Source organism: Drosophila subpulchrella, chromosome X, assembly GCF_014743375.2.
Source record: "Drosophila subpulchrella strain 33 F10 #4 breed RU33 chromosome X, RU_Dsub_v1.1 Primary Assembly, whole genome shotgun sequence".
Lineage (NCBI taxonomy): Eukaryota > Metazoa > Arthropoda > Insecta > Diptera > Drosophilidae > Drosophila > Drosophila subpulchrella.
Window position 1 is genome coordinate 20560536 of NC_050613.1, and position 18758 is coordinate 20579293.

Genomic DNA, 18758 nt, shown 5'->3' on the forward strand with positions numbered 1-18758 from the left:
TGGTGGTTAAGAAAATAGCACTAAAAATGTAGGTTATTATTTTTTAGATAACAAAGTTGTGTTGGAATGCATTTATAATAAAATAAATATATTTAAACTATAAAATAAATAAAAAAATATTTAATTGTTTTTTTTTTTTTGACAAATTAAACAACCATTACCTTTGATCAACGGACTAAAATAGCTAATAATACAAGAAAGTATTCGTCTTAGGGCAGAGAGAAGCTTCAATTCAAAGGTGTTAAGGTCTTAGCATATCCCAAAAATTGGGGATTTAAAAAAAATAATCATTAAGAGATCAAACTTAAATGCTATTACTTGTGCCGCTGCTGTGCGAGTACAATACGCACGTAGGCCAGTGGCTCTCTCACAGTCTCTTAAGCGCTCTCTTAAGTCACTTCCGTTTCAAATGGCGAGGCGAACATCTGTGCGCCCTGCTCTGCCGCCGCCGCCGTCGCCGCTGCCGGCAGCGACTGCGACTGCGAGCGAACGTCTTTCATTCAGCGTTTGCGTTTTTCATTTCGCGTTTTTCATTTCGTTTCGAACGCGAGAACCGTGCGGACGTGTGCGGTTGGAAGAAGAGCTGAAACAGAAACAGAAGTCGGAAAGCAACGGTGAACTGAACAGCCCGCAGCACCAACTTCTCTTTACGCTCTCGCCGCCACCGCCGCCTCACCCCCCTCACCCTTAACCCTCAACAGGCGGCCACCGAAAGGAAAACAGACCACAAAATATTAGAAACAATTAAATGTGAGACCCCCCGAGTCAATTGTGTGCCTAAAAAAACCCAAACAAACAAACTTGGCAATTTTTGTTGAATTTTTTTAAATGTGTTAAACGTGCAAATTTTAATCAAAAAAAAAGAAACTCAAAAATTCAAAAGTCCTGGATTATTTTGAATTTTATTTTTGGCAACAACAAAGACAAAATACAAAAACAAAAAAGAAGCGGCAGCCTCTCGACTAACGGTAAACAGCCAAGTGAAATCTCTGGGCAAAAAAGAAAAGAAAGAAAAGGAAAAAGCAAAGGCAGACAGAAGAAGAAGAAGAAGCAGCACCAGCAGCAAGTGCAAGAGAGCAAAAAGAGCTCTGAAAAGAGAGCGCGTGTGTGTGTGTGCGGTGTGCGTGTGTGAGGACTTCCTTATTCAGAACAATTTATTGACAAAAAAAAAACAATAATTTTCAATCAAAATCAAAATCAAAGTTGTTTCCACTCAAGCAAGAGAAAAATAAATCAAAGACAAGCCAAGCAACAAACAAACAAACAAACAGACTAAAACAAAAGCACATACAATACAAGCTCGCTTTTGCTCTTTGAAAAACGCACAATGACCTTGCCCACAAACACACACGCATCTGCAAACGACGCCGGCAGCGGCCACAACAACAATCACAACAACCACAACAACAACAGCAGCAACCACAACAATAATAGCAACAACAACAACAACAACGGCAGCAGCAGCGACGAAGATTCGGACATGTTTGGACCACCCCGCTGCTCCCCGCCCATCGGCTACCATCACCATCGATCCCGTGTGCCCATGATATCCCCAAAGTTGCGGCAACGCGAAGAGCGCAAGCGTATCCTTCAGCTGTGCGCCCACAAGCTGGAGAGGATCAAGGACTCGGAGGCGAATCTCCGGAGGAGCGTCTGCATCAACAACACCTACTGCCGACTGACCGACGAGCTGCGCCGCGAGAAACAGATGCGATACCTCCAGAATCTGCCCAGGTGAGAATTGCTTACATATCTATACAATACGCCTTCAAAATGTCCATGAAATTGAGTCTTATATGCTCAATAAGTCAGTTTTAATCAGTTAGGCCGCCTCTATATAGAGGTAGATAGAAACCTTATATAAGGGATCTCCATTTTTACAAAGAATAACCCAAAAAATATATATATAATATACAAGGGATCTCCATTTTTATAATGAATGTCCCAAAAAATATGTATATAATATATAAGAGATCTCCATTTTTACAAAGAATATTCCATAATCAAGACGTTACGCTTAAAAAGCTACGGATATCTAAGTGTTTCTAAGCTAGACAAAGAACATAAATTTAGAGGTCCTTTACTTAATAGTATTTTAGACAGAAACAATATATAAGGGATCTCTGTTTTTATAATATATTGAATAGACAAAGAACATCTTACCAGAGGTACTTTACTTTATAGTATTTTTATAATATATCTGAAATGGAGTCTTATATGCTTGAAAAGTCGGTTACAAATCAGTTAAGACCCCATCTACAAGTAGGTAGGGGGATACGAGGAATCGGGATCTTCATATTTTTAAAGAAAGTACCAATTCGCGATCCTAAGCTGCAGATATGTTTGTTTCTTAGCTAGACCAAAACAACAACCTAGAGATCCTTTACTTTATAGTTTTATAATAAATAAATTATATATTAGTTAGGTATTTAGTTATGTTACCTACATCAGAAATTAAATACTACCTATATGAAAAATGGAAGGCCATCAGCCAGGTTGACCTTAATTAAAAAGCCACCGAGATTAGTCTAACTAACAAGTTGCTTAACATGGTTTTTATATAAATTTTTACCTAACCCCTTCGATCGGGAAACGAATGGTGGTGTTACAGGAAAATATAGTGTTTATAACCAGTGATCTTACATGTGGAGAGTGAGAGAGATAAATTAGCGAGTTATTAGTTAGTTTGTGAAGAAATCAATGGTATTACCAGAGTTATAATGAATACAACCTGTGATATAGCTTTAAAAGGTAGTTATTTAGATCACGTAGGAACTTGACATTTATGTCTTATAGGATCTACGTTTTTTCAGTAAATATTATTTCAAGTGCGAGCATTACTATATGTTGCATTTTAGCCGTCTTACTCAGCAGCAGCTACCTGTTTCTATTTTTAAATGCAGTTACTCAATATGAGATCTGGCCTGAAAAGGTAAAAAAAACCCCTTAGTAAGTTTCACTGTCTCCGGAATTTAAATATAAATATTTTTCCTTCATTAAACTGGAGTTTTTTGAATGTATTCGGGCATAAATAACGATTAAGTGAACACTTTGAATAGAGAAGATGATGATTTCTAAACGCATAAAGCATTTAAATTTTACATTTCCCACAAATATTCTAAAATAATGGAAAAAGCACCAGGCATTGTTGAGTAGTTAAGCCCAAGTAAAATGGATTTGCAATTCAGCAATTATGCCTTTAAGTCAAACCAATTAAGAGACACAATTTTGTGGCATTTGTTGGCAGTTGCGTTTGTTTTATTTACAAAATACAATATACTACCAACAATAAAACCAAAGCCAAAAGCCAAGCCGTCTTCTTAGCCCGCCGGCACATTTGACCGAAAACGAACCCCTTTGATACCTGATACAGTATGTAAATTTGGCCAAATAAATTAACTCATTAAACGAGTGGGTGGAGTGTATCTCGCAACATTATTTCAACCTCCACTGCAGGTTACGCTCATTATCATCATTACCATCATCATCATCATGATGAGCTGAACTGAACAATGATGATGTGTATGTCATGTGAACTGTGAACTTGGGGGCGACGCCCACGCGGCGGATGCTTGATTTGTTTTTGCCCTTTTAAAGTGCGTGGTGCGTATTGCGCTGCTCGTTTGTATGTGTACAAACATATATGGCTATATATATGACTGGGCTTTAAAGGTTAAGAGTTGAGAGTGGGCGACTTTGCTCTTTTCCCAGTTGCGTGGCATTTGCGGTAGTTAAAACTGAAAGCTGTGAAAACTGAACAGCAAGCAAACGCGATAATGCAAGGTGTCGAGATATACATATATATACATATATAGTAAGTGATGCAACCAAAACGGTACGAATAGTGGATTGTGGAAGGGTTTTTGAACCCTTAAATTGGCACGTGGCAGTTTAAAGCTAAATATCTTGCTTAATATACAAATGATGATCCTTTGTGAGTTATTATTCCACTAGCTTAAACTTGATTTCCTACTTGATTTGTGTTGTATGTAGTACAAAGACCAGTCAAGCTTTTTAGTGCCAACGATGATGCAATTATTCAGGCCCAAATACAAATACTAAACAGCATTTTCTATGGCTTCCATAAGGACTATATCTATCTATCCATCCGTCTATCCGTCTGCCCCTTTCCACTGGCGGCCACTGGGGCCTCAATGCCGATGATACTGCAATGTTGCAGCAACAATCCGACAGATACGAATATACTTGTGGACATACAGATGCAATGGTGGCGGTTGGGGGACATCCCCACATACATACATACATACATACAGATGCAGATACGGATACAACACACAAGGAAAGCGGCATATTTCATAGCCAACAACATTCAGGCCAAGCTCAGGCCAAAAACCAAAGAAAACCCAAAGCGAAAAGCAAAAAGCAGCGCAAAACGAGCAGCGAACCAAAGCAAAGCAAAAGCAAAAGCAAAGCAAAAGCGAAGCATAGCTAAACGCAGATACTCAGATACTCAGAGACATAAAAACGCGACACGAAAACGAAACTAAAAAAAAAAAACCAGAGGAGAAGCCCAACGGAAACAATGGAAAAAGTCGTTGGGACTTTTCCAACATTTTTTTTATTTTGTATTTTTTGGCCAGCAATTAGGAAAAGGGCCCCCTGAAAAGTTCGAAAATCCAAATAGGCGCAGAGCAATTGGGTAATTAGGCATGTAATTGCTATAAAATACTTGTGGATTAACCATAAATCAAAAGATATCTATGAGATACAGAAACTCAAATCAAAAGAAATCCATGAGATACAAAAATTGAACTCAAAATAAACTTAAACAAAGTATTGAATGATAAAAATCAGTTTTAAAATCACTGGTTAATAAACAGAAAATGCCATATTATCAAGCAAATATGTATCTACAAAAAGCAAAAAACCCAATTGATATGTTAAATATTCAACCAATAACCAATTGAAAACCCAAAGATAACAGCAAACATTCCACTTAATCAATCAACAAAATAAAATAAAATACAGGAACACAAAATGCACACACGCATCGCACCAAAAACAAGAAAAACAACAGAAATACAGAAAGAAATCAAAGCCAGCGAATAGGAATTCTTTACATACATATATGCAAACAGACATTCGCGCTGGTCTGTCTCTGAATTTTTTATATTTTTTTAATTTTTGTATCTGCCATTGGTGTGTGCTAAAAAAAAACAAGAAAGGAAGTTAGCTTCGGCAAGCCGAAGCTTATATACCCTTGCAGCTATAATTATTAAATTTAAAAACACAAAAAATTATATTCCCAATAGTATAAGATAATATGTCAAAAAACACCGAAGCTATAATTTGTTTCATATTATTTTCCTACCAATTTTCCGATCGTTCCTATGGCAGCTATATGATATAGTCGTCCGATTTTGATAAAATTAAATTCGAAACTCAGAACTAATTAAAAAATGTTATTTCCAAGCGTAGGAGGTTATATGTTAAAAAACACCGAAGCTATAATTTGTTTCATATTATTTTCCTACCAATTTTGCGATCGTTCCTATGGCAGCTATATGACATAGTCGTCCGATTTTGATAAAATTTAATTCGAAATTCAGAACTAATTAAAAAATGTTATTTCCAAGCGTTGGAGGTTATATGTTGAAAAACACCGAAGATATAATTTTTTTCATATTATTTTTCCACAAATTTTCCGATCGTTCCTATGGCAGCTATATGATATAGTCGTCCGATTTCGATAAAATTTAATTCAAAATTCAAAATTATTTAAAAATTGTTATTTCCAAGCTTAGGAGTTTATATGCTAAGAAACACCAAAGATATAATTTTTATTCATTTTTTTGTCCGATTATTCCTATGGGAGCTATAAGATATAGTTGTCCGATCCGGCTGGTTCCGACTTATATACTACCTGCAAAAGATATAAGACTTTTGGGAAAGTTTCAGCCGGATAGCTTTAAAACTGAGAGACTAGTTTGCGTAGAAACGGACGGACAGACGGACAGACGGACAGACGGACAGACGGACAGACGGACAGACGGACAGACGGACATGGCTAGATCGACACGTCTAGTCATGCTGATCAAGAATATATATACTTTATGGGGTCGGAAACGTCTCCTTCACTGCGTTGCAAACTTCTGACTGAAATCAATATACCCTCTGCAAGGGTATAAAAAACAAGAAAACGTTGCGCTCGTTGAAATAATCACGTTCCACTTGCAACAAAAACAACAAAAAAGCAGCCACAGCAACAACAAAAAGGCGATGATAGCCAAAGCAATTGTTGTTGCTTTTTGTGGGCACATGCCAACAACAACAACAACAGCAACAACCAAAAAACAACAGCAACAACATCCAATGCACTAAACCTTCAGACTTTGCCAACACACATAAACGTTTGTATCTGTGTTTCATTATTTACGTCTTGCCTTTTCCACACGTTCGCTACGTCTTTTACCCTATTTTTGTTGTTTTTATTTTGTTTTTTAATGTGAGCATTTTTTTTTTTAATTTAAAGAAACATATGTTGTGTGCATTCTGTGACAATTATATGGTTTTTATCATAAATTTATGCAGAAAAACTGAGATAGTTTCTAGCAAAAGTAGGTTTTTAGTGCAAGGAAATAAAGTGCAATTCAATATTTTTAATATACTTATGTATATTTTTCATTAAGTGTTTTTTTTTAAGCTGGATACATCCTCAACCTAAAGTATCTCAAAGATAGATTATGTAAATATGATTGCCCATAACATTCGTTGGATTGGTAAAATTAAAGGGGATTAATATTGGGCGTATCTACATTTCGTTTCCCTATATGAGCACTTCCTTAAACGTTAACTGGGCGCCACGCCCCCTGTTTTGATTTATTTTTTAAGCCCACCACCTGCTCTCGGCCATATATAATCTATTTATCTCTCTATCTATCATCGGCGGGCATGCTTTCTTTATTTCTACTTCTTTTGGCCCGCTCGATGGCTTTCTTTCAACGGGAGAGGAGAAAAGAGGAGAAAACAAACAAACAAACAATTCAACATACCGTTACACGCTTTGCAAAGTTAATTCATCGCCGATTTTCCTTTTGGCCAGTGCCTTGCGTTTCCGTTTTTTGCTTTTGCTTTTGCTTTGTGCTTGTGCTTTGTGCTTGTGCTTGTGCTTTGTTTGACATGTTTTCTCTTCGCCCCCTTTACACAAAGCACACACACAAAACACACGCGTACGCACTTGGAATATGTGGAATAAAGTGTGTATGGTGTATTTTATGGTCATTTGCTTATTATTACTCTGTAGCTTTCCTGTAGTTGCAATCGATAATTTAATTACGAACAAAAATATGTTAAACGGTGAAATTGAAATAAGCACACAGTGGCTTATAAGTGGTATTATATATACATGGGCATGTACATAGGTGGCATATTATTATGGTATGGAAATGGAAGTGGAACGAGGAGGGAGTATTGAGGATATGCCCGAGATAGCGATGAGCGATAAGTTATCGCCGATTGTTGAATGCTCTTATCGTTTTGCAGTGTTGCAATCAAATTGTTGATCGATTGATTTGCATCATGCTTTTTTGCATCTTATTATGCGAAAGAAAGTCCCTTAAGACTAGAAAGATGATAGATCTCAAAGCTAGAAACATTAGAAGATATTAGAAGGTAAATAGGTCTTGTTTGGGATATCTTTGTGATAAAACTATATAAAACCAATCATAATAAGCTGGACCTGTCAAAACAAACACAACCACCATTTCAAATTACGAAAATTTAAATATAGCTTGTCTTATGGCTGAAACTGAATCTGAATGAGTTGACTGAGTTCAATTGTTGCTTTTGTTGCGGACGACGGTAGTTTGGGAAGTTTATCTACACAATATCCACGCTGCTCATTGCTTATGCATCCGCTCGCTGAAATGAAATCCATACAAATTGCTGCTGCTGCTGCTGCCTGACTGCCGCCTGCCTTCTTTTTATGCATTTTAAACACTCTCCATATTACTATTACGCCAAGCAACAGTCGTCGGCTCTGCCGCTCACTACAGCAGCAAGAGCAATATAACTACAACAATAACCAGAGAAAACTACAAGAGCATTAACGACAGGCTGAAAAACCACAGCACAGTAACAGGAAAAAGAATAATACCAATATTATGGAAGCACAACATCAAGAAATATTAAAAATAATAAACATATTGCAGAAACAAAAAAGATTTTGAAAAGAAATAATACTTTTAATACTATATATAATAATGTAAAAATGAAAAAAAACCAGATCATACTAAATTCACCACAAAACTGCTTCATCGTGTAAGAATAATCAAAAAATACTAAAATACATTAAATACCAAACATAAAATACACTGTTAAATAACAACAAAATACTGAATAATTTATAGTACAAACATTTAATACGAAATTTTTCAAAAATCTACCAATAAACCAAGCTGAATCGTTTAGGAAACGCTCTTATTCAATCGCTTACCGAATCTCCTCTCCAATCTTCGAGAAGAGCCGCCCCTTCTCTTGGGGGCCCCTTCTCTGGGGCTCGGAATTGCTCTCCGCTCGTGCTCGATGCCAATGCTGCTTCCTCTTCCAGTCTTCCACTCTACCACTCACTATATCACTAATACACCCGCAGAGCGGCAGACATCATCGCATAGTGCATAGCATTTTGTGTAACCCACTCAGGCCGCCCCATTTTGTGGCGTCGTCGTAATAATTTCGCGACTGCGACGACGTTTTTATAGTTTTCTGTTTTTGCTTCTTTCTGTTTGGTGGGGGGTGCCTGCTATCTTGTCTCTGTTTCCCCCTGGGGTTTTCGTGTTTTTTATTGTTGTGATTCCGATTCAGATTCGTGGGTTGCCTTCTTTTTTCCATCTCATCATCTATTCGGTAACTCAAGTTGCACCACCAACGATTCGGCCTTTCCTTTGGTAAACTTTCCTAAATTTTAAAAAATTTTTAATCATCAGTGATCCTGATCTACTTAAGTATTTTTCTGGTATATTTCATTTATGTATATTACATCAATTAGATAGTATTTTTTTAAATATCGTTTATCGGTTAAATGTATATTACATAGATTAGATAGATTGTTTTTTAATACCGTTTATCGACATTTGTAGTTGCTATTCCTTTTCTTTTTTTTAATATTTAAAACAATTCGATTATACAATGTTGAGGAAGTGAGAAAGAGAGTATTTTTCTAGTATATTTCAGTTTTACGTATATTACATCAATTAGATAGTATTTTTTTAATATCGTTTATAGACATTTGTAGTTGCTATTCCTAAGGCTATTGTTTTCTTTTTTAAATATTTAGAACAATTCGATTATACAATGTTGAGGAAGAGAGAAAGAGAGGGAGTGTGGGATACAGATTGGGTGAATAGCAACTAGTTTCCCCACCTTTCTGCCGCTGTTATTGTTTACCCGCTTATATTATTTTTAATTATTTTTCAGTTCCCGCCCACCAACCTTGCGACACGCGCGCGCTTTTTCCCCTCCATATCCCCCCGTGAATTCGCGTAGTATTCCCCCTGTATTTTTGCTCGAATCGAGTTATCAGAGAAATTCTCGAGCTGATAAGCAGATAGAGATAGAGATAGAGATACACGACGTGTGCGGATGGATGGTGATAAAGTTGAGGTGTTGCTGGGGCTGGGGATGTATTCAATTCAGGTGCCAAGGTTTCAAGTTTTTTTCCTTTTCTTTTTTTTTTGTTGTAATTAAATTTACAAACGTAAACGAAGCGTAACGAACCGAACCGAACTCAAGTTAACTGAGCTCTGTTCAGTTGTTTCCCGTCTTTTCTTTTGTGTTTAAAAATGTTATTGATTTAAATGTTGAATATTTATATAATTTGTACAGTAATCTTTAAAGATTATTGGTTGTTTTTTTTGGTGTTTTTTCTGGATTTTTAAACCATGTGGTTGTTTAATTTTGCAAGTGGTTTTTCGTATTTTCTTTTTTTTTCATGTTTGAAAAGGAGACTGCGAAATGAAGTTGTCTTTGACACGAAACTGCCATCGCCCCATGTGGCTTGCCACGCCCCCCCTTTGGCCGCCCCTCTTGGGTGGGGAAAGCCCCTCTCTCTACCCCTCTTTTCCCCCCATCTCTTTCGCCATTTCTCCACCCTTCTTCCGCATACACCACGGACCAAGTCAAAAGCGCGCTCAATGACCCCCAACAGCGTCCTACTTTCGCGACTTGGCGCCCCTTTTCCATCCACTTTCCACCCCCGACTTTTCCACCCAAAAACCCCCCACCCCTGTTGTTGCGCTCCCCTCTTTTTTCCTTTGCTTTTGTGTGCACTTGTCGTTTGACAACGTTTTCGTCTTTCTTTGCCGCTTTCGCTCTTTTTCATCGCTTTTTCTCGCTTTCCCTTCTTTATTTCAACCTCCACGCCCCCCCCTCTCACGTCAAGTGCAGCAGGGAAAATCCTTTTTCCTCCCCTCGCATTTCCTCCCTTTTGAGACCAGATTTCAATTCGATTAATCAAAAATGAAATACAGGTCAACCTTGCGCAAATCGGAGAAGGAATTGAACAAATTACCAAGATTTTCAGTTGGTGAAATATAACCTGTAAAGTTAAACCAAATTTTTACCATAATAACACGAAGAAATCTAGCAGAAACTACTATGAATTATCAGGAACTGCACATATTGATATGAACTCATAAGACTCTAAAATAACTATGAAGTATCAGGAACTGCACATAATGATATGTAATGTTTACACTCTAAAATAACTATGAACTATCATATGAGTCTTAAGGCTCTAAAAAAGATCTATAATTTATTAGGAACGGTTTATAATGGCATTAAGACTCTAAAACTACCATAGCAGCGCACTTAATTGTTTCCAAGTCAAACGAAATTCGACGTATACGTATGGAGGCCTTCTACGTACTGTAATAACACAAATAAAAACATTGGTTAAAGAGCCTTGAACTGGAAACCCCCCAAAAATAAGTGGTCGGGGGAGTGAGCAAACAAAACCAAAGGTTGACCAAGTTTACTTTTCCGGGGATGGGGAGGGGGCAAAAAGGCAAGAGATTAACGCGAAATAAGTGTGCCCCAATTCTGCTTGAAGTCGCCACACACATATTTAATGTATAATGAATGGAACAGGGGAGGGGGGACGACTCTTGGGGGGTGTTTAACACAAAAACGACCGAAACCGAAAAAAAAAGACATGGAAAACGTGCGAAAAACAAAAACGCAGATAAGACACCGAGACGAAGGACAAAGAAAGAGAACTACAAGTGACAAACTCGCAGATTCTTTTTCTTACGAAGATTTCTTATTGTTCAGAGTATAAAACGTATTACCCATCACTAATGACGTCACTAAATGATCACTTTTATGATTAATCAGGTTTATTAATAGCTTAAAGCTGAGTCCCCAAGTCTCTCTGAATAATGCAGGAGGATACCCACACGCAGCTTTGTGGTTATTTTTAAGTTATATACTCATATTCCTTTGGGGTTTTTGCATTTAGTGAACGTTTTGATTCATTGTGTATTTCATAAGCCTCCCAAAATGTGTGTCATTTATGGTAGAAGAATTCAGGGATTGTATCTGGTTGGAAAGATATGTACATTTCTTAAGAGGAATAACGTGAAAATGCCTTGCCTAGTAATAGCAATTGACTTGTGAGTGAGTGACTGAGAAACCCGCCTTTAAAGTGTTATCAGACTTAGCCATAAAACCGGAACTGACGTGGTGAAAAACAAGCACCTTTTACTGGGGAACCTCACCTTTTGTTTTAGTTGCTAACAGGGGAAAACAATGACGAAAGACAAGCGTGTTTGAGGTTATAAGTTTTTAGAGCAATATACCAAATAGATCAGATATACCAAATATTGCAAATATACTAGAAACATACTAAAAATAAAATATACCCCTATTTTTCTAAACTTTTCTGGCATTTTCCTGTACAACTTGTGTCTTTTCCTGATCAATCCAGTTAAGTTCACCTGATTTATACCTTATTTATACTAGAAATATACTAAAAATAAAGTATACCATGCGGTGCCCCTATTTTTCTGAACTTTTCTGGCATTTTCTTTTAAAATTTGTGTTTTTTCCTGATCAATCCAGTTAAGTTCACCTGATTTATACCTTACTTACCCCTCTTGGCCCTCTCTAACTCGGTTTTGTCTCCGTTTTGTGGGCCACTTGTGCAATCCAACGCTCCTCTCTTTGTTGGCCATCTTCTCCGTTGCCTTTTGGCACCTCATTTGGCCAGCAACTACTACTCTCTTGGCTGCTTTTGCTGCTCCCATTTTGTTTTGGCCGTCCATCATTTCAAGTTAACGGTTGCGCGTGCATTAAAAGCAACAACAACAACAACGAAACTAACACACTTTTTGCCCCAAGCCCCCCCTGAAATCCCCTCTTTTGGCCCCCTTTGTTGTACGCTTTCTGGTTTTTTGGTTTCTATAAGTTGAGCGATTTTTTGTTGCTTCTTCGCTTGGGTTTCGTTTTGTTTTGTTTTTGTACAGATTCCTCCATACTTTCGCTTTTTTCAGCCCGTAACCCCCCCTCCCGTAACCCTCCTCTGGACAATCTTGTATTTTTTTATATTTTTTCGGGTCCCTTGGTATTGCCGCTTTTGCCATTCTTGTTGTCAGTTATATTGCTTTTGTTGCGTCGCTTTAATAGTCAACATTGACATGCTCAGCTGCGCATTTTAATGCGTTGTGCCTGCCACACCACCCACCACCCTCTTTTCTATATGTAATATAGTATGGAAAAGGCCCCCTATAATGCCACCTGTGCACATCAATGAATTTTCACAAATTAGGTTGTGTTAAATTCAAAATACTTACTCTGATTAAATACCAAATACTTGATCCATTTCGAGTTTCTTGGTAATTACATAAGAAGATTAAAATATTTAGCTTTACAGGGTATATCTTTTAGGTTAGTATCTTGAAGAAAAACCCTTGAGATATTATCGACACAATACCAAAATGGAAAATCCATTAAGTTGTTTTTCTACCTACCTGTACATACATACATATACCTTGGCATTTTCTTCTACCTTATTTTAACATTATTATTTTGTGTTTTTTTTTCCCCTCTGCCTGTTTTTGTGACTGTTTCTTCGTTTTTTGCTTTTCAAATGGTTGCCATATTGGGCGGTGGAGAAGCAACAAGAAAAGTGTGGAGAAATTATAGGGGGTGGGGGGACGAGGGGCGCCCCATACAAAGTGCTTTTATTGAAAGAGAAATTAACTGAAATTTACTTCGCTGCTGGTCACCAAGAAAAGCCAAAAGGCCCCGGTGCCACAGTTGTTGGCCCAGTTAATTAAAAGCGTACCCCCCCCACCAGCCGATTTCCTGTGCTCAAATCCTCCCGTAATAACGCCCATCCAAGCCATAACACCACCACCACCCCTCGAAGACCCCTTGGAAACAAACATTCTGATGTGTCAGGGCTGAGTTAAGTTTTGAGATGGGGCGGGGTAGTTGGGTGGTTGGGTTGTTGGGTGGTTATATTATCGATGGGCGTTGAAATGTTTATGGCGAGATTACACCGTTAACTGATTTGACACAGCTCTCTGGGTTGTCGTGGGATAGGTGGTATAAGTACAGGAAGGGACTTAGGTTTATGGTGTTACGGCTTGCTAAGTCCTGAATCTGTTATAACCTGAGCGATAAATATCGAAACTTTTGATTGGAAAATGTTTAGAAATAGTAGGATATTATTAGGGACAATTATATATTTCATAATGTGTTTCCAAATAGTAAGATACTTGTATCAGAAACATTATGGCGGTTATAGCTTACTAAAGATTATCAAACACTAAAGTTATCGGCTTTATCGATATGTTTTTGATTGCAAAATGTTTAGAAGTAGTAGAATATTATTAGGGACAATTAAATATTTCATAATGTGTTTCCAAATAGTAAGATACTTGTATCGGAAACATTATGGCGGTTATAGCTTACTAAAGATTATCAAACACTAAAGTTATCGGCTGTATCGATATGTTTTTGATTGCAAAATGTTTAGAAATAGTAGAATATTATTAGGGACAATTATTTATTTCATAATGTGTTTCGAAATAGTAAGATACTTGTATCAGAAATATTATGGCGGTTATCGCTTACTAAAGATTATCGAACACTAAAGCTATCGGTTTAATCGATATGTTTTTAGAGAGCCGGGATCTTTTTTTTATTGAAACACATTGTATACCCTACACTTATCTCTTTTTACCACCAATCGTTGACTAACTTTCCCTTCCACTTTCTCTCTCTTTTTGCAGAACCAGCGACAGCGGCTCAACCACCGAACTGGCGCGTGAGAATCTCTTCCAGCCGAACATGGACGATGCCAAGCCGGCCAGCAATAGCACTAGCAATATGATGAACAATGCCAATGGCGGCAAGTCCTCATCCTCCTACGGCGATGCCTTTGGCTCCTCCTCGAATGGATCGTCTTCGGGTCGTGGTGTTGGTGGTGGTATATGCTCCTTGGAGAATCAACCGCCCGAGCGTCAGCAGCTGGTTATGCCCGCTGGTGGTGCCTCGGCCCCCGAGGCGGCCAATTCGGTGCCCCTTTCCGTTTCCGGTTCGGCATCGGAGCGAGTGAATAACCGAAAACGTCACCTGTCCAGCAGCAATTTGGTCAACGATCTGGAGATACTCGACAGGGAACTGAGCGCCATCAATGCACCCATGCTGCTGATCGATCCAGAGATCACCCAAGGTGCCGAGCAGCTGGAGAAGGCGGCCCTGTCGGCCAGCCGTAAGAGATTGAGGAGCAATAGCAGCAGCGAGGACGAAAGCGATCGTTTGGTGCGCGAGGCTCTATCGCAATTTTATATACCGCCGCAGCGCCTGATCTCTGCCATTGAAGAGTGTCCACTGGATGTGGTTGGCCTGGGCATGGGAATGAATGTGAATGTGGGAGGCATCGGTGGAATCGCTGGAATCGGTGGAATCGGAGGAGCTGCAGGCGCTGGCGTCGAAGTTTCCGGTGGCAAACGGATGAAATTGAATGACCATCATCATCATCATCATCTCAACCACCATCATCATTTGCATCATCATCTGGAGCTGGTCGATTTCGATATGAATCAAAACCAAAAGGATTTCGAGGTGATCATGGACGCCCTGAGGCTGGGAACGCCGACGCCGCCGAGCGGCGCCAGCAGCGATTCCTGCGGCCAGGCGGCAATGATGAGCGAATCGGCCAGCGTTTTCCACAATCTGGTGGTCACCTCGCTGGAGACATGAAAGTACCAGTGAATCCCCGAGCAGCAGACAAAGATTAAAGAGTTTAGATTTTATATAAGACACTTGCATAGAGTTTTTAAGGAAACATTTAGGCTATGACACATGTACTAACCCTAAGCTATTATAAATGAAAGGAATGATAAATGAAAATCGGGCGGATTGGCCAGTATTACTCATTAATGGCAGTCGCGATTTGTACAAACAAAAAATACACAAAAATAGTAGTAGGCAAAGGAAAACAAAAAAAAACAAAAATCAAAGAATTTGTAGTCAAAACAGCAGAAACAAACAAAAACCAGAACAATCTATAAGTTAAATTTAAAGGAAAAAGAAAATGAACCCCATATACTTGTAACAAATTAACAAAAATTCAGTTGTGGTTTCCATTTCGGTTTCGTAGAGAGCTCCGTTTATATAAGAAAATTGAACAGAAAACTTCCAACTAAACGAAAAACTATATAAGCCAAGCACATTCCAAAATGCTACATATTATATACCTAAAAATGTTGTTCCTCCTGAATTTTTGTTTTTGTGTCTTACACTATCCATTGGATATTTGAAAATATCTCACATACGCGAAATATCAAAATACATTTTGCATTTAGGAAGTAAATATATTTTTTTATAACAAGACCCACAGAAGTTCTCCTAGTCATACAAACAAAAAAAAAAGAAAACAAAACGAAAGAGAACGCAACGCTATCCAAAACAACAAAATTAAAAAGAAAACAACAATGCAAGGTTTCGTTTAATCAGATTCCAAATAAAGTTCGTTTATTAAAATTGATTGGTTCCCATTTTTGCCTCTGCACAAACACACAAGATGAGGACAATGTTCTGACAAGAAAACTGAGACATGAAAGCAAATTAAAATAGCAATTTCAACAAAAAACAAAACCACAAAAATATTATACAAAAAAAGTGCAATTAGAATTTTATAAAATATTGAAAGCAAGCCTCAAAAACAAAAAAAAAACAAAAACCAACAAAAGTGCATTCAAAAAGATTTAAACACAAATCGGGCAAATTAACAAATTAATAATTAGTAGTAATATTATAAACCGTTTAAGGCAAACAAACAAAAACTGCAAAAAAAAACAATTTTTTCTTCGAAAAAAATTACGGCTGTGATAGAATTTTAAGTTTTTTGGCTAAAAACAAAAAAGTTACCATTAAAAAGCAAAACAAAAAGTACTACAAAAATATACCAGGCATAAAATCATGAATATTATGATCTATGTGTAAAATGAACATTTAGTATTAGAAAACAAAAAAAAAACAAAACTAATTGTGTAGAAGAAAAGCGCGAGCTGTACTTTCTTTCAGCGAGAGAGAAGCGGAATGAGAGAATCTCTCAACTTTCGCTCGCTCGGCTTTCATTGATTTTATATATATCTATATATATACGTAAACAGATATAAAAATATTTTTTTTTTTTTTGCATTTTCTATAAGTCGCCTCGCCTCGCCTAAGCTTTCGTTTTCGTTTCACGTTTTTCGCTTTTGTTTTCGTTCGCGTCTTTTGGCCCAAAAGAAACCAGACCACAAACCAATCTGTTCCCTCAACTATTGAAACTTATACACAGAGATGGTAAAGATATATACCTTTTCATGGGCGGATTATTAGGCGTGTGGGCATGTCAAAGACTAAAGACTCAAAGAATCTAGAGAGCAGGTCCTTCATCAATCACCATTTTACTGTTGTTCCCCCATTAACACATTTTGTTTAATGCTTAAGTTTTTTTGATATGATTATTTTTGATATAATTATGTAATCATTGTGCGTTTTTAACTAGAAGAATTACTTAGCCTATGTGCGTACACATTTAGTGAACATTATCCATATGTATTTCCATTTTAGTTAATATTCCTACATATACACACTACATAGATAAACCAATATATACATTATATATATATAGTGTTCTGTGTACGATCCCGTATTGATCGCATCGCAGACGAACTATTAAGCATTAAAAGCTATGCAACAAATGCAAAATAAATTATACAAAAAAAAATTCAGAAAAAATATGTTTTTATTTCGTTTTTAATTTTTTAGATGTATGATTTTTGTAAGATGGTTTGGTATGTCCTATAACTTGTTTTCAAGTTTGATTGATTTTCTTTTTTGTAGATATGCGAATGGAGTGCGTGGAGTAACATTATTTCATATTGGTTCGATTAACTTTGCTGTTTGTTTCTTTATAAGTTCTTCTTGGTTTCTAGACTATTTTTATCGATAATTTCGATAATTTCGATGGATATTGTCGGTGTCGATTGCCCAATAACTGCGTGCCCCTGTGAGATCATCATCGTAGCTTCGAGCGTTGAAAATTTGTCTGTGGTTGACCTAGCCCAGGGTTAAGCCTCTGGCTTTGTTTTGTTTATACAAATTTGGGGGTCACATTTATTGAAAGCAAAACGATCAACACACTCGAAATTGTTCCGTTGACTGCATTCCGCTGGCTGTAGTTTCGTATTTTCGCTTTGAATGCCAAATTTTTGAACCGACGCGACGTTCAACCCGCTTTTAGATGGGTCTTTGGCTTTAGCTTTCGTTTTTTTTTCGGGCTTTGGGTTTTCGGTCTTTTTGGATTTGGCCAATGCCGCTCTCGTTTGATGACTCTTTGTTTTTGGCCTTGGCTAAGAGATTTGTGGCTTCCAGTCCAATGGGATCATTATAATGTTCTTGATGTGGGAGATCTTCATGCAGTGAGGTATACGCCTGACTTCCTGTATAATCATTCTGTTTTTTACCAAACCATAATTTGTTTACTAATGATATTGATATAAATTAATATCTTAAACATATTGAAAATCGGGTATTAACATGCAATATATATGTTGATTTCACTAATTGAAAAGTAGAATTGGGGGAACAGATAATAAATACATATATTAAGTGGGCCAATTATGATTTGCCAACTGAATAATACCTCTTAATCTATGGACCAGTCTCTCTAGCACATACACTTACATATAAATATAACTATATTTACTTGATTTCCGATCAATGAATTGTAGCTACAAAGTTGGAAAAGATGGCTTTCCTCTTTTGTTTATCATTTGAATGTTCCAAAAATGATTTAACTTCATAGAGATTATATATAGATATATATATATATATATATTTAGTATATACATACATGTAGAGAAGTTAAGGATACATAAGTGCTTTTTAATGGAATATATAGACCGCGAAAGAGAAATAACAACTCACAATGTGAGGTCAAGTAACATTGTATTGAATGACAAATGACATATGAACTAAATATACAGAGCCTAGATGTACGTATTTATTATGAGTTGCTTTTAGTGTGATAATTCATTAGCGAAGGTCATAAGTGAACAATTTGCAAATAAATTCTAAGAAAAGCATATATCTCTTCTATCCTTGGTCTGCTTTATTATATATGTATATATATCTGCCTTGTATGATCGGCGATCAGGGATCATAAAATATGACATTTAAGTGGATTTCAGTGTGATGTTATGACTTTTCCAAATGGAGTTGGGGACTTCGATCTGTGG

At 37.2% G+C, this 18758-nt stretch overlaps 1 protein-coding gene across 1 annotated transcript; it reads left to right on the forward strand.

The window, feature by feature from the left end:
* The first annotated feature begins 549 nt into the window (after positions 1 to 549).
* On the forward strand, positions 550 to 17248 carry LOC119556280 (ras guanine nucleotide exchange factor P). The gene is made up of 2 exons (XM_037868332.1): positions 550 to 1734; positions 14256 to 17248. The coding sequence occupies exons 1-2, from the start codon at positions 1328 to 1330 to the stop codon at positions 15226 to 15228; spliced, it is 1380 nt and encodes a 459-aa protein (XP_037724260.1). The 5' UTR covers positions 550 to 1327; the 3' UTR covers positions 15229 to 17248.
* Positions 17249 to 18758: the final 1510 nt, after the last annotated feature.

Coding starts and splice junctions, on each gene's coding strand:
- LOC119556280 (XM_037868332.1), top strand. CDS start 1,328: ATGACCTTGCCCACAAACACACACGCATCTGCAAACGACGCCGGCAGC. Junction 1,735..14,255: donor TACCTCCAGAATCTGCCCAG/GTGAGAATTGCT, acceptor CTCTTTTTGCAG/AACCAGCGACAGCGGCTCAA.